The following is a 17,317-nucleotide window of genomic DNA, read 5'->3' on the forward strand; positions in this document are numbered from 1 at the left end:
ATACAACACTAAAACCAAATAAGCTCTAACATTAATATTACTTGGTCAACAACATAGACTAGACATGTAACTTGCTTGGAGCTTTTAATGCAGTGGTTCGCAACCTGTGGGTCGAGACCACCACAACAGAGCTCACAACGCCAGGCATTGTGAGCTTGTAGATCTGCTATTTTCACAATATTTATCTGTGTATCAAATATGGTTATTTTGGGGGGTCGATGGCCTGAAAAGATTGAGAACCCCTGCTTTAATGCAGTAAACATGAACGTAGCGTTTACTTGGATAATATAATAATACTATAATATATATAATATTCACCCTCAGCTGGGTTTACCGAGACAGCAGCCAAAATGAAAATGCGACGTTTCCGTGCTATCACAGATGATCCGGTCATCTTATAAAAAATTGAAGTGCTTAAGACTTTAGCCCAAACCCGACGGGACCCGACCCGGCCCGTCGGCACCAGCTGGGCCGGGTCCAATTGGTCACGTATGTGTCGGGCTTTGGGTCGATGTTTTTTTTTAATCCAAATATATTCATATATTAATTAATTTGTAGCGTATTGTGTTCACAATAAGCAACTTGTCATATTAGTCAGATCCCCAAGAGTATATGAAAGCCATTTAAAATATTTATACTATTCTTACACAGCTGTTCCCAAATAATTAATCACCAGCGCAGCGCAAAAGTAGGTCAAATCAATCAGCTGTCTTGTCAGTTGTCACGACGGCAGCAGCAGAGCCCCCTTTAAAGTTTAAACCATAACATGACATATAGAATGGATCTTCAGACAAACTATTGAGATTGAAAAGCTTTCTTCGTGTCTTCCTCACCTCAAAGTAAAGGTTGGATTATGTCTTCAAATGACCAGAGCACAGGCAGCGGGGCAGTACGAGGTAACATTCACGATCCAGGTCTCTATATTGGATGTGATTTCTCCATCGCAACTCTTTCCCATCAAACAAAGTAATCCAAACTATTTTGTACTGCTTATTTTGCTTGTTAAAGGCATGATTTTATTAAGACATGACAGCAATATGGAAAAAACATTTTTAAAATGGTTATGGGGCAGTGTATATATTTATATAGCCCTATTTGCTCCAAGCTGTTTTTTAAATAAAATATAGACTGTTGGAATAGGGTAGAATGACTCCTAAGATTTAATGAGAAAAAAGGCTTCTTTAGAAAAACGGGCTGGGCTGGGCCTAATTTGTCAATTATGGGTCGAGCCAGGCTGAAATATTTAGGGGATATGAAAGCTCTAGTTTGAAGTGCTCATGTGGCCTTATAGTCGCTTATTTTTGTTTTCATAGACCTGTGGTTGCTTATTTCTTGCCAAGGCTGGCAACACGGCTCATGGTCCAACATGCACTCTGGCTGCACTGAGGCATTTAACATGGGGCCGATGTTTCGTTTCTAAGTCTAAGCTTGCCTTTCAGTAAAACCACATTTGATAGACATAAATATCACCTACATATTACTGATTAGAGAGAATTTTATATTTTTGTAATCAATTAATTATTTCCTGCATAATCAATGACTAAAACTGACATATAAAGTGGAGTATTGCATTGCAGATGCACAAATTGTCTTATTTAAATAGACTATCATCTTATATAAATACAATTGACACAAGGAATTGACACCCTTCCTTCTGCTGATTATAGTAAGATTAGAATCACAGAGATTTGTTGACAATAATAGCTTAGTAGAGAGAGGTGCGCACTTTGCATCCTGTCTCCACAAAGCCATCGCAGTGTCTGTGTGCACTTGGCGGGTGCTTTTAGGAACCGCTGTCCCCCCTCCCAAAGCCGTACCCATGTGTGTGTGCAGAATAGCAATGTGGGGGATATAGCAACAACACGCCCACGGGCACGCCTCCACGCGCAAATAACGGTGTCGGCATAATGGGTGACGGGTAGAGATGGTGCTAGAATAACATATTGGGACAGGGCAGCTCCCTTATCCGTATTTAACAGGTTTAGGGTAGGGTTTAGGCTTAAGGAGCTGCCGCTGAATAGCGCCGCTAATGTGTTAACCTCTGGATTTAGGCCTAAATGTCTTGCTCACAAAGTAGAATAAAATGTAACATACAACAACAAACAAATTGACTATAACTTAGTCCACAATTTACGGCAAAGAAGACAGTTTGGTTACCTATATGACAGCCCTATTAACCCAACCGATTGCCCGGTGTCTGCTGCACATACGGTGCGGAAAACATTAAACGTTAAATTAAATTAACTCTTTAAAACCTTCTCCTTCAACAACGTTAATTGGTCTCATGTCAAGCGCAATAAAATTGGCAATTTTGTCCGTAATTTCTCTTAGCCTTTTCTCCGAGAGTGGTGGCCTAAAATCCAGTTTCTTCAGAGTCAACTGTGGGGCCGCTAAACTCGACTTACTGGCAGTGGCTGACAACTGCTGGTGTACCTAGAAAATAATAAATCCTATAAGCCCCTACATATAATTGATATTACATAAAAAATATTTAAATAATAAGAAAGGGAGTAGGGACATAGCCAATATTGTTTTAGGCCACAGTATCGTCTTCACAAACAACTTACCTTGAATAAGTGATAAGCCATGTTACTTGTTGTGGAGTGGTATGACATTGTGTGATCGCATATTGTCCAAATATCTAATCAATCACACCTTGTATAATCGTAGATTTCCCTTTGGAAAGGTAGTAGCGCCGTGGTCAGTGGATACAACTCAAACAAGTGTCTTTTCTGGTGATTTATTTCTGTTTCATTCACACACAAACAATCACACCCTTATCTAAACACTATAATGGTTGTTACAACGGTAGGTTATAAACCTGCAGATAAAAACATAGAACATAACAATCATTACCGACATGAAATACATCTTCACAAGGTATAATATATATGTGAGAAAATACGTTAAGTCGTGTAAAATTAGCTCTCAGTTTACATACCAACTGTCCACCGCGGCTCTGCTTCGTTACTGAAGCTTCTATTCTGAAAGCCCCGGTCCTATAGAAGTTGACGCATGCGCAGTACACTTGGTCACGCTGGCAGGCATAACAAATAACTAAATACCCCACAGAAAAGTAGATAGTAAATACATAAATTACCCCACTACTAGGACAATACTTTCTACGTGCGGATTAAGCCGCTAATCTACCTAAATCTAATGAAAGTATTATTATTATTCACGTTAGACCGGAAGTGCGTCACTTCTCCTACAATTAGCTGAACAAACGGTCATTCACCACTGGATGGAGCTAGAAGGCCACATAAGTAGGTACATGTCATTAACACCCCACCGTCATAATCATAGATTATTCCACACCTCCCACTTGGTCCTCTGGCTTTAAGACCCAAGAGGACCACCACCCACTACCCACTTAAAGTCTTTGCGTTTGAAAGGTCTTTCGGCAAGAAAAAATGGGCACTAGGCCGTCAACATTGTTCGTAAAAAGGCGCAAAACATTGTCTGTAAAAAGCGCAAAATACGCAAAACATTGTCTGTAAAAGGTGTAAAATACGTTACGAAATGGTAGGTTCCCTCTCGTGGTCCTTGATGCTGCATACAATCCTTTAAGCGCAGCCCTTACAGATGCAACAAAGCACAACTGCCAACTAAACATACAGACAAGGGTCCAAGCCCACTCAGAGGTGGGCTTGGATCCCGGCCATGTCCAGTCACAGCTGTACCAAGTTGCACCGGCATGGAACTGGCCTTACCGAAACACACCGCCAACCTCCAGGGAGGATGGCGGTGGGGAATCTTTTCTTCTTTTACTGCTCTTCCACTGGTAGAAGAACCACCAGCCTCCTAACGTCCCTGTGGAGGATGGTGGATGGGCAACTTGCGACGTGCTGGTCACTCTTGGAAGGGCTGGTGCAGGCAGGAAGGCTGTGGCAGGTCCTCACCTTCACGTCTCGGACGACACCTTTCTCATCAGGAAACGCCTCCACGACCCGACCCAGTCTGAAACGGCCCCTGAGTGCGTTCTGGTCAGCGAGCCATACCAGATCTCCGACGGCGACGTCCCTGGCAGGGGTGTGCCACTTCTTCCGGATGAAGAGTCCTGGACCCGCCAGCTGGCTCCACCGTTTCCAGAACTTGTCCACCTCGATCTGGATCGCTCTCAGACGGACGAATGGGTAGACAGTGGATTCGAACCCTCCGGGGTCGCCACTGGGCCCCGCACGCCCTAGCAGGAGGGAGTTGGGGGAGATGACCTCAACGCTCCCGTCTTGCAGCTGGGTCAAAGCGCCGATAGGCCTCTCATTTGCCAGGTTGGCGGCCAGGTACAGAAGGGTTTGGAACTCTAGTGCTGTCATGTTTCCTTCTTCTCCCACGCTGCTCATTGCTCTTTTCATCACATGAACAGCTGCTTCTGCTGCGCCATTCCGGTGTGGCGAGTCAGCTGGGTGGAATACCCAAGTCCAATCTGTCCCACTCTCGGCAGCTCTCTTTTGGACTTTCTCTTTGTCGACACTTGCCAGGAACTTGTAAAGTTCTTCCAGTACTGGCTTAGCTCCAACAAAATTGGTCCCCTGGTCAGACCAGAGCTTCTTAGGATGGCCCCTCAGGGCAGTGAAGCGTTGAAATGCTTTCAGGAAACCTTCTGTTGATAGGTCTTCTACGATGTCGGCATGCACCGCTCTTGATGCCATGCAGCAGTAGACAATGCCCCAGGCTTTCTTGCTAGTCCTCTTCTTCACTGCATCTCTGATGGTGTAAGGGCCGAAGAGATCCAACGTTGTGTATTCAAATGGTGCAGCTGGCGTTGTGCGCTCCGGCGGGAGGTCGCTCATAACTTGCTGGCACATCTTTGCCCTGTTCTTCCGGCAGTGAATGCAGGAGTCGATCACTTTCCGAGCAACTCTTGGTCCTTGCACAATCCAAGCCTTCTTCCTCATTCGTAAGAGGGTTCCAGCTACTCCCTCATGGTTGGCCCGGTGGGCTTCTTCTGCCAGAAGAATGCTAACCCACTCCCCGTAGGGAATTAAGGGCACGCCGGGCCGTCCTTCAGTCATGGTTTGGACTCGGCCGTGGCACAGTAACAGTTTAGAAGTTTTCTCCTCACAGACTACAAGCCTGTTCAGAGTAGTTTCAGGAAACTTCACTCCTTTTTGAGCTGCCAGGCTTAGTTCTTCGAAAGCGGCTTGACGTTCAGTCACTGTCAAGGCCTCCCACTTTACTGGTGTGCAGGTTTTCTTCTTCCGCTGCAACCAGAATTTCACAGCCCTTCTGACGAAGCCGATCACATTGCAGAGCTTGATCAGCGTGCTGTATTTTCTTGGGTCGACTTGGTCCACAAGCGCAGCGCCCCAGAGCTTTTGGGGGACTTTGCTCTCCTCCGAGGGAAAGGCTGTTGTGTCTGAAGATTTTTGTGGCACTCCATCTTCTGTCTTTTTCTTCTCATGACTTACAGGGGGAGCCATCAGCTTGGCCTGTGCTCTTGTAGTTACGGCTGAGAAGGACTTTCTTTGGAGCTTGCTCACGACGTCTCTAGCAGCAGCCACTACTTCGGAGGCGGATTTCATGGGCCATTCTTCTTCAGGATCGGCCAGGAAGTCAGGACCATTCTGCCATACAGAGCTCTCTTTGAGCAGTTCAGGGGTGCAGCCGCTCCTCGTTACTAAGTCAGCGACGTTTAGTGTTCCAGGTATCCACCACCAGTCTTCCACGGGGCCAGCCTTCTGGATCTCCCCGACTCGATTAGCAAAGAACGTCTGGAACCCGTAGCTTTCTCTTTGGATGGCCCCTAGAACCGTCTGGCTATCCACAAAATGGAACCATCTCTCCACTTCCAATCTTCCATGCTTCAGCACGTAGCCCTTTAGACGAGAGGCGAACACAGCTCCACAGATCTCGGCCTTGACCGCGTCGCCCTTCTGGTCAAGAGGGGCTAGTTTTGCCTTTGACTCTACCAGTCGGGTGACTACACCATCAGATGTCCTCCACCTTAGGTACAGGACAGCTCCATAGGACTCACTGCTTCCATCCGAAAACGTGATACCCCATGGCTTTCCCCTCCAGCCGGAGGGCGTGATGCTCCTGTGAAACGTGATGCTGCTCAGTCTTGTATACTCCTTGAATAGCTCCACTGCTTTTCCACGGAGGTCATCAGATAGTGGTTCATCCCAGGTGTCTTTTGTCAGGTTGCCGGCCTCCTGGAAGGCTCTCCTCACAAGAATCACTCCCTTTTGCTTCATTGGGGTTGCGAGACCTAGAGGGTCGTACAGTCCAGCAACTTGGCTTAGTAGCACCCGACGTGACAATGGGTTTGGCGTCATCTCCACAACTTCCTCTTCGCTCAGGTCTTCTCCAGTCCTCATCTTCCCCTTTCTCCTAGAGAAGTTGATGGATACCATGACAAAGAGCTTGTCGTCCCGGACGAGGTAACCAACTCCCAATGCCTTGTTGTCTTCTTCTTTGAGCTGGTTAGGCAGGATCAGTGTCTCAGGCTTGGATTCTGAAGCATCAATCCTCCCACTTTGCCCAGACCGGATCCAGGGCTTTAGGTGGAAGCCTCCTGTCGTCAGTATAGTTTTGACCCCCTTCAGGATCTCTTCAAGTCTGCTTGGGTCATTGTGTGATGCAAAGATGTCATCCACGTAGCTGTTCTCCTGAATGACACTTCTTTCATCCGCAAGGTGGGAGAACTGAGGAAGATTAGCAGTCTCCCTCATAGCCACTTGCGCTATGCATCCGGCCGGCTTATCTCCCATGTTCACCCGTACAATGGCATAGTCTTCAATCTTGTCCTGTGGTGAGTCTCTCCACAGGAATCGGTGAAGATGGACTTCTTGCTCTTCCAGCCACACTGAATTGTACATCTTTTTGATGTCGCCGATAGCAGCAAACTCTCCCTCCCGGAATCTGAGTAATACTGCCCGGATGGGGTTTAGCACGTCAGGACCCTTTATCAGGATGTTGTTCAGGCTCACTCCCCTGTATTCTTGGCTGCTGTCCCAGACGATACGCACTGGTGTGGTAACTGAATGGGGATTGGGGGCTGTTAGATGACTCACCCACCACACTGCTCCAGGCCACTCTTCCATCATGGACTTTGTCAACTTCACCGCTGCTCCTCTTTCAATCATTTCGTGGATCTGCCTGGTGTAGGCTTCTTTCCACTTGGGATCTTTTCCGAGGCGCTTCTCTGTTCTTAGGAACGTTGCTTCCACTACTTTGCGGTTGTTGGGGAGTGATGCCGGATCCTCCTTCCAGGGGTACTTTGCATCCCAGTGGGGCTCTCCACTGTGCTCATCCCTCTCTTTGAAGGTCAAGCCTTCTTTGATACGTTCCATCTCCCTTTCTTCAACCAGCGTCATCTCCTTTCCTCCCGGAGAACACTTCCCACAACGACAGCCCCCGCATGCAGGGTCACATGCTGCTCCAATGCTGTCCATCTTCAACCAGCTTATGGCATCGATAGCGCTTGCAGCGGTAGTTGCCTTTCTCACATTGTCCACAGGCTTTGGGACGTTTAAAGGGTGTTCCTTCACATTGTCCACAGGCTTTGGGACGTTTAAAGGGTGTTCCTTCACATTGTCCACAGGCTTTGGGACGTTTAAAGGGTGTTCCTTCACATTGTCCACAGGCTTTGGGACGTTTAAAGGGTGTTCCTTCACATTGTCCACAGGCTTTAGGACGTTTAAAAGGTGTTCCTTCACCTTAATGGCTGCCGTCCTCATGGAACGAGCAAAGTGTGTTAATAAATAGCGTGTTGTCACCTCCACCTCTTCAAAGAGGTCCGGATGTACACCACTCACGGTCTTGCCCAGTGGACCATCCCACAGCACTAGATCACCGATTCTATGCAGTCTCTGCGGTGCTAGTCGGCCTTCGCGAGTGCTGATGAGAAGTTCAATCTTCTCGGGACGGGCCAATTCTCCTGGCCTGACCCCTGGGAAGAACTGCTCCAGTTCTTCTGATTCCACCACTCGATCCACTTTGGCGATGTCATCTAAGCCGTAGCAGATCATCTCGTGGGATTTTAAGGTTCCTCTTGGGGTCCATATTTTGATTGCCACGAGATATCTCCTCGTGTCGACCCTTGCCTCCATCTTCCCAACTCCATAAACCACCAGTGTGATTGGTTCTCCAGTCAGTCCGAGTCTTTTAGCGGCTCGGTGCGTGATATAGTTTGTGTCAGAGGCGAGGTCAATCAGGGCTCCGATATAGTCTCCTCCTCTTGTTGTGACATCCACAAGCATCATGAGGACTGGTAGCTCTTTTAAGCCACTTTTTTCCACCAGACTGTTTTTGGAGCATACTTTTGAGGTAGCCTTGTTAGTGAAGGCTTTCTTGAACTTCTCCATCATTTTCGGATCCAACTCGGCTCTGAAGGCTTCCTGTTCCTCTGTCAGGCCACGAGGCCCTCCCTTCTTTTCAACTCGGGTTTCCCTTCTGGTTGATGCCCCTTTCCTTGCTAGGCAGAGGTAGACATGATGGCTTGCAGGAGCGTCGTCCCCTACACACTCTTCCTTTCGGCAGAGGAACTTCTGTGCATCCTGTACACATGCTCCGTCAGCTCCGTGAACGCCCAGGCACCTGTAACACGCATTTACTTTTCTCACATGGGCTTTCCTTGCTGACGGGTTAGCCCTCCGGAAGGCTGGGCAGAAGTAGAGTTGCCCTCCATGTTTCTCATCTCCACACATAGTGCACGCTTCTCGCCGGAACTCCCTCTTAATCTCACTCACTGCTGTCTTGGTGAATGACTGCTTTTCCTGCCGCCTCTCCCTCGGCTTCTCTCGTTGGGATGTCTTCTCATTAGTATAGGTGGGTCCAAGATCCAGCTCTGCTAGCCTTTCGAGGACCGCCTCCTGCCCTTTCAGAAACTTCAAGAGACTATCGAAATGATTCCCTGCGTTAACACCATACATGGCATCCTGCTCAAGGGTGATCCATTTCTCTTTGATATCCCCGGGAAGCTTCCCTACTATCTTATTGACCATCAATGGATTCTTCATGTTATCCATCATTCCCAGGTCCTCTAGGTCCTTCAGTGCCCTTTCCACTGTCTGGATCAAGGTTATTGCCTTCCTAGGCTGGTAGTTCTTTACCACAGGCATTTCCTCTAGTTCCCCCAGGATCATCTGAGCAGTTATTCCCTTGTTCCCAAACCGGTTATCCAGGAGTCTAAAGATATCAATTGACGTTCTGCATGTATCTAATCGAAGCTCTGTCTTCAGTGCCCCTTCCAGGCTGTCAAGTAGGTGCGCCCTTTTGCACACTTCTAATCCTGAAGGTTCTGCCAACGCCTGGACTTTCTCCCAATTGTCCCGCCAGTACCAATAGCTTCTTCGGTCCCCGGAGAACTTAGGCAGACTCATGGCCCTCAGCTTTACTTTAGGCCTGTACTGGGCGCTGCCATCTCCTCCATATGCCATGCCTGACACGCCGTGGGATTCAGACACTACCTGCGATGCATCAGTGGCGCCAGTGCGGCCACTCTGCTGTGGTGGTATGCCTGTGGTTGGAAATGACAAGCGCGGAGACCCACCCTCTCTTAATGGTGTGGAGGTCGAAGCGGGTGGCTCCACATATCCGCGGATAGGGAGGGTTTTGACACTGGATACGGCAGGCAGGTCTTTAAAGCTGTACACTTTCGGGCTGGCTGGGGTTGTGGTATGCCTTAACGGGTCGTCGTGTCCCTCATCTACCACCACCACTAACGATTCCTCTTTCCCAATGGCCTCTTGGCCATGGTTCTTTCCTTCATTAACTTCCCTGGCCCAGTCTACCAGTAGCACCTCTATTTGTTCCTTCTGGATCTTGTACCTTCCCTGAATCTCGGCTACGTTAAGCTCAGGGACAATGTACTTCCATTCATTTACTCCTTGAGCATAGTCATCTAGTCTCCTATTTAGTCTATCTCTCTCTCTCTCTCGATCCTCCCTGGATGCTGACTGCAAGCTAAGTAGCTTGACTTTCCCCAAAGCATCCTCGAACTCCCCCCTTAGGTCGTCCATATGCCGTCCTGCAAAGCGGGACCATAGCTTTTCCCGGACCCTCCGATCCGTGTCCAAGGACCTTTCGTTACAGGCCTTCCTCTTCGCCTTGGTGTCGACAATCGCTGTTGCATTTCTAGTCTCATCGTCCTCTTTTAAGGCCCTCACATACTGATTCAGGTACGTAAAGACTCTCTCATCCTCACTCAGGAGTGCTCTTCTGTCTCTCTCCAGTTCCCCGGCTGGCTTACGATCAATTGCATCATCTATCCGGTCTGCTATTTCCTCACAGTAGGCCAATGCACCAGTTAGCTTCTTCTTTAACTCCTCAATTGTCTAACTCCTCAATATTGTCATATTGCTTTCCGTCTTATGGCTCCCCTTTACTAGCTTTCAGCGCAGATATAGGGACCCGGAATAGCTTGATTACGGTTTACTAGCTAGCAGCCCGAAGCAAAGAGTTAAATAGCAGCAAAGTCAATAGCATCAGTCAATAAAGCGCTGCTGCAGCCTCCTTAGCATACAGCAGTGTAGCATAGCATCCTGTTAGCAACAATGGCTTAGCAGCTGTCCTACAGCAAGCAATAGCTGACCTCTAGTAAGCAAGCAGCTGCTGTCCTTTCAGCAAGCAACAGCTGTCAGTTATCTTTAGCACGGCTAGCATCAGTGCACAGCGCAACAATGGCTTAGCAGCTGTCCTACAGCAAGTAATAGCCGACCTCTAGTAAGCAGCTGCTGTCCTTCAGCAGCAAGCAACAGCTGCTGGTTAGCTTTAGCACGGCTAGCATCAGTGCACAGCGCAACAATGGCTTAGCAGCTGTCCTACAGCAAGTAATAGCCGACCTCTAGTAAGCAGCTGCTGTCCTTCAGCAGCAAGCAACAGCTGCTGGTTAGCTTTAGCACGGCTAGCATCAGTGCACCGCGATCCTTCCACAGAAACAGTCACTTTTACTTCTTTTAGCTCACAGCTTTTCACTACTACTGGTAGTCAAAAGGAACACTATTGTACTTCCCTTTAACGGCTTCTCCGCCGTGCAGCGTCGAGTGAAAGTGGTCCGACCGTCGCGTCCTCTTTCTCTCCGTCCGTCTGCTCCACACTTTCGTCCTCCTCCGGAGGTCGACGAGTGGTTTACAACTGTCCAAATATCTAATCAATCACACCTTGTATAATCGTAGATTTCCCTTTGGAAAGGTAGTAGCGCCGTGGTCAGTGGATACAACTCAAACAAGTGTCTTTTCTGGTGATTTATTTCTGTTTCATTCACACACAAACAATCACACCCTTATCTAAACACTATAATGGTTGTTACAACGGTAGGTTATAAACCTGCAGATAAAAACATAGAACATAACAATCATTACCGACATGAAATACATCTTCACAAGGTATAATATATATGTGAGAAAATACGTTAAGTCGTGTAAAATTAGCTCTCAGTTTACATACCAACTGTCCACCGCGGCTCTGCTTCGTTACTGAAGCTTCTATTCTGAAAGCCCCGGTCCTATAGAAGTTGACGCATGCGCAGTACACTTGGTCACGCTGGCAGGCATAACAAATAACTAAATACCCCACAGAAAAGTAGATAGTAAATACATAAATTACCCCACTACTAGGACAATACTTTCTACGTGCGGATTAAGCCGCTAATCTACCTAAATCTAATGAAAGTATTATTATTATTCACGTTAGACCGGAAGTGCGTCACTTCTCCTACAATTAGCTGAACTAACATTCACCACTGGATGGAGCTAGAAGGCCACATAAGTAGGTACATGTCATTAACACCCCACCGTCATAATCATAGATTATTCCACACATATCCTGCATCTGACTTTTGTTTTATCTTCTGAATAGGGGTGTGCCGATATATCGTCCCGCGATATATCGCGATACGCTTTCGTGACGATATGTATCGTTTTGAAGAAAAATAAATATCGTTTTTCTTTTTTTACAATAATAATTATCAGGCATGCAAACAGCCCCGAGGAGAAAAGGGTGACAACATGTTGTTTTTTTTTCGGGTCAGGTGTCACACTATTGCCCTATTTGGATTCAAAACAGCTATTGTAGCTGAAAAGCTACAAGTTCGCATATCTGAATAATGCAAAAACAGAATTATTTGTTTTTTTCCTCCCCCATATATTTTTCATAATAAAAAAAGTGCGTATCGTATCGAAATCGTATCGAAGTTGTGAGCCAAATATCGTATCGTATCGTTTGGTGAAATTAGTGTATCGGCACACCCCTACTTCTGAATGTTCAAAATGTTTCCACACTTCCACACGAGTTTTTTTTCCCCAGACATTGTGAGCGATTGTGAGCAATTAATTTATGTAGCAAAATAGATTAATGAGCCATTGAGACTAGCAGGTGAGATTCTGTTCTGTGTGGTCATTTGGAGTCTACCACCATGGCGATTTATTCACGCACGCCTAATATAATTATAATTATTTTAGTGTGGGAGGATGGGGGGGGTCTAGTTTACACCAGCATAAAAAAGAACTGTCATATTTTCACATGTACAGTTACATATATATATATATATATATATATCATATAATATTATGTCATAATATCATAATATTATGTGTTCCTCATTGTTTCTCCCTCCTCTTTCTATGTCTTTTTGTTTTTTCTATCATTGTCTTTCTCTCAGCTGGGACTCCATCCCTCCAGCCCTCCCCCTCTCTGCAGCAGACATGAGGAAGTCTTGGCATAAAGACATCCCACAGAGGATCCGTGACCTCCAAGTCCGCTACCTGTGAGTGTTCATCACACAGAAAGCAGAACCAATACAATGTGTTCTCACCATCTTCTAGACCCCAGACCAGCTGAACAATTATCACTTATTATATGATGAGTTGAATCTGATGTCTGACTTTGTCTCTTTCATTCTCTGTGTGTTGGTGAGCAGTGTAGAGGCCATGCCAACAGGAGACCCAGCTAAGGACATAAAGGACCTGGTGACTGATGCTCAGAACATAGAGAGGAACATATATAAGTCAGCTAACAGCTATGTAAGAACCTAATATTCTCTCCATGACATGTATTTACATGTTCTAATGAATACATGAGCTACAATGTAGTGTGTAAGATTTAATTGTTCATCATTCAGTTAAATAAAAGAAATAAAACAATAAAATAAATGTTTCAAAATCAAAAATATGTCTAAAATAGGGATGCCAGGTAACCACATGAACCCTAGCGTCCTTATTCTGAGGTGAACGTTCAACGAAAATAGCTGATCTATAAGCTGAATCACAATGCAACCCATTGTGAGCTTTTATATCGGCTATATTTGGCAAACCGATTTGGTGTTGACAGAATAAAGCATTGGACCTTGTACAGAGCCCTGGGGGACCCCGGTCAACTATGTATAAAGGGTTAATGTGGTTATCGTTGTTGTCGGGCAGAAACCTCATATCTCCATGTTTAAAATGATTGTATTTATTTTTTCATACATTAATGCCCTAATTCATCATACGAGAGTGTCACTCAAAAGTAATGAAAATAGCAGACATACAAGCTCACATGATGTGAAACGTTGTGAGCTTGTAGATCAGATTCATTAACCATTTAAACCCTATATCTTAAATGTAATGGGGTTAGGTCCCTCAGGGGTCTATTCTTGGTCCCTTGCTTTTTCCCCTCTACACTAAATCTCTTCACTAAAACTAGCAGATCTACAAGCTCTGTGTGAGCTTGTAGATATGCTATTTTCACAGAATAGGGAAGCTAGGGTTCAAAAGGGTATAGTCTACTTACATTAAACTGTTCACTTATACCCAGTGATGGAAGAAGTACTCAAATGTACAAAAGTATTGGCATAAAAATATACTTAAGTATCACAATAAAAGTACTCATTATGCAAACATCCCATTTCACAAGGTTACAAAAAAAATCCTTTGAAAATAGCAGATTTACAAGCTCACAACCGCGTGGCTTTGCGATGCATGGCGAGCTTGTAGATCGGCTATTTTCAAATAGCCAAAGTATATAGGGCTGAAATGGTTTGTGTTTGTTTTGTAATAATAATCTAAATCTTCAAAGTAACAGTAATTAACATTTTCAAATAATTGTAGTGGAGTAAAAGTACAATATTTACATCTGAGATGTAGTGGAGTAGAAGTAAAAGCATAGAACATTGGAAATACTCCAGTAAAGTAAAAAATACATACAAATTGTACTTAAATACAGTACTTGAGTAAATGTACTTTCCACCACTGCTTATAGTGAGGCCCTGATCTATCCAGTCTTTTATTTTGGAAATAAAGGAAGTAAAAGTTAATTAATTCCAAACAATGTAAAGGAACAGTCTGTTATTATCTTGATGTAGTCTTTGACTCTCATTGTCTGTTGATGTGTGAAATACAGGATGAATACTGTACACTGAGGGGTGAGAAGAGCTCTGAGCTGAGGGAGAAGAGTCAGAAGAGTAGGGGTAAGGTTCTAGCCACTGACTCACACACACACACACACACACACACACACACACACTCACTCACTCACTCACTCACTCACTCACTCACTCACTCACTCACTCACTCCAACTTCGAACCGGAAGTAGTCAGGTTCCAATTGTTCATTTTCTTCTTGGAGGAGGCGAGTGGAGTGGAGTGGAGGAGGCGAGGACGCTCTCCGAGTCGGCATTTAGCGAGTGTACATGAAGTGTACGCTCGACCAGTCTCCACATCTCCTTGTGCAAGACTTCCGCATCATGCGTACACGTCTTTTTTGTTTTTTTCCCTTCTCCTGTGACGTATACATGGTCCTCCTCCACATGTGGCCACACACACACGGTTTGAAACCCTATATCATGGCAAAACCACCCCCCCACCCTCCCCCCCCTCCTTCGCCCCCGCTGCTCACTCGTTGCGCATCACACACACACACACGCACGCTTAAGTAAAAAGCGAAGTGAAGACACACATAGAGCTTCAGCTGATAAAGTAACTGAAAAGACCGTGTGGTATCTCTTCCACTGCCGACAACCCATATGTGGTATCTGAAAACCACAGACTTAAAGGTTTCTACTGCACTTTTGTAGTTGCCAACAACGCCATATTGTAGATAGTTTGTTGTTCCAGTGGTGAGTATGAATGGTTGTAGAATGAATTGAGTCATCACTCCAGTAGTGAGGTTACTTGCATCCAGTTTATTACAAGTACAAACAGCCTTCCTATGGAGCCTCAGCTCCCTCCAACAGCCTCACGGCGTTTGAGTTGCACACACACTAAGTCACATTTCAGTATGATCTTTATAGCACTGAATATGTGGGTGGGGGTCAGCCTCCAAAAGGTTAGACCCCACCCAGACAAACAATAGATCACACTCTGAGTCCCTGATTCGATTTGCACCTGTATGAAGCAGGAAGGGGGGATGGGAGACACAGGCATAGACCTCTGTCTCCCAGGTAAAACAAAAGGCAATGCTAGTTGTAACCCCCACCCAGCTCAGACAAACCGGCACCTCTCTGTCTGTAGGCTCCCTTCTTCTGTCTGACTGTAGGCTACTTGTAGAGTATGGCTCAAATGTGTATATCATATTATGAAATATACCTCAACCGCAACAATCCACTGGCTTTATTGCGTTGTATAAAGCATAATACAATTATACATTGTAATATATTGTGCACACTTCTTCTGTCTCAAAAGCTGATAGTTCATGTCTCTCTGTGCGTGACTCAATGCAGTGCACGGACTACTATAAATGACTGTGACAAATATTATGCTTAAAATAATGAATTGTATTTATATGTAGACTGAATATGATGTAATTCAGAGTCAGACATACTCAGTGACAAAGCAGCAGTGCCGTGCGGGACTGCTGCGGGGGGTGGGGGGTCTGGGGACTGTACGAGCAAAAAGAGGGACGGGTCAGGATTTAATTCATAAATGTAAGTTTGCTCATCCTGGCGCTTCATTCACTATTTCAGGAATAAATGGCCTTGCACAACAATGTTAACTATAAAGATACTAATGTGGCCATCCACATTGATGAATTGTCTATTCTTATTCTTATAACATGGCTTATAGTATTGTATACTGTACCTGTATGTTATTCTATGCATGTATATTTTCATCCACGCCTCTGCTCTGGTCCAGCTGTATGAAACGTCATAAGTGATCGCGGAATTTGCCATCGCTTTGAAATGGCGCTGAGTGCATTCCGATCCTGTGAGGCCAACTCCGTCCTTGCAAACAATCCTCGGCCAGGGGCGGGGCTTAGGCGCGAGTGGAGGACGCGAGTGAATGAGTGACCGAGCTTTGGGGATTGGAATTTAGCTATGGTCTCTCTCTCTCTCTCTCTCTCTCTCTCTCTCTCTCTTAACCACTTTAACCCTATATGCTTTATTGACAAGTTTCCCCCAGGGGTCTGTACTTGGTCCCCTCCTTTTCCCCTTCTACTTAAAATATCTTAGCTGCAAGCTCACAACGTGATGCGTTGTGAGCTTGTAGATCAGCTATTTTCGCCAGATGTTCTTTTTCACCCAACTAACATGTTCACACTGTGTCCATTTAACTCTTACTTCATACTGGAGGGGGAGGGGCCACCTCCAAAATGGCCGCTGTGTGAATGTGGTTAATTGAGTTTACAGTGATATTTATGTACAGTCATAAAACAATGTATCAGACCTCATGTCTTCTATACTCATCATGTGTAATGAATGTTTGTTTGTTGTTCTTCTGTAGAGATGAAACAGTCTGGTCAGATGGAGATGAAGTCCATGGATCAGAGATGGATACCTTCTGTTCCTCTTGGTGCTCCAATTAACAAGGTCAGTTTTACTACAGTCAGAAACTGCGTTAAAGGTAAACATTAGGCCCGTAACGATGCAGTAACTGCATCGATGAATCGATTTTTTAAACAGAAAATCGTCTTATAATGCCATTATATTGATCTAAAATCGATTTGCAATGCAAATAATCGATTGTATCGATATTAAGAAATGGTGTCTCGTATTTAGTTTGAGACGTGTTAATATTTGATGTATTTTTACAAATAGAATCAACACTGTGTTGATATTATTCTCTCATTTCTGGGTCTTGGTTTTGCGCCGTGTCGTGCACCAACCATAGCTGATCTACAAACTCACAACACGTTCAAGGTTCAAGGTTCAAGGTCTTTATTAATGTCCCAAAAGGGCACGGCGCTGCAACGAGATTTGAGCTTGCAGATCAGATATTACGTCATTACGCAGGCTACGCCATGCCCTGATGAGAAACGTAGGCTACTAAGGCTAGTCTAGTAGGCTGGAACGCACGTAAGCAACAACACGCCCACGGTGCATAAACAAACTGCGAGGACATGAGAGACAACATAAAGTTGACATGGCAGAAAGTTCCAGCAGTAAAGTGAAAGAGAGAAC

The 17,317-nt window shown here is 45.4% G+C and overlaps 1 protein-coding gene across 1 annotated transcript in view; it reads left to right on the forward strand.

The window, feature by feature from the left end:
* Window positions 1-17,317, forward strand: part of LOC308077337 (uncharacterized protein) — a 396,397-nt gene that overhangs the window by 92,308 nt on the left and 286,772 nt on the right. Inside the window, exons 23-26 of the mRNA XM_080417984.1 lie at window positions 12,605-12,709; window positions 12,863-12,965; window positions 14,323-14,389; window positions 16,641-16,726. Coding sequence (XP_080274110.1) covers window positions 12,605-12,709; window positions 12,863-12,965; window positions 14,323-14,389; window positions 16,641-16,726 — 361 coding nt within the window. The remainder of the gene's footprint in view (window positions 1-12,604; window positions 12,710-12,862; window positions 12,966-14,322; window positions 14,390-16,640; window positions 16,727-17,317) is intronic.

The sequence above is a fragment of the Gymnoscopelus braueri genome (genome assembly GCF_963280865.1).
Source record: "Gymnoscopelus braueri genome assembly, chromosome: 21".
In the NCBI taxonomy this organism is placed as follows: domain Eukaryota; kingdom Metazoa; phylum Chordata; class Actinopteri; order Myctophiformes; family Myctophidae; genus Gymnoscopelus; species Gymnoscopelus braueri.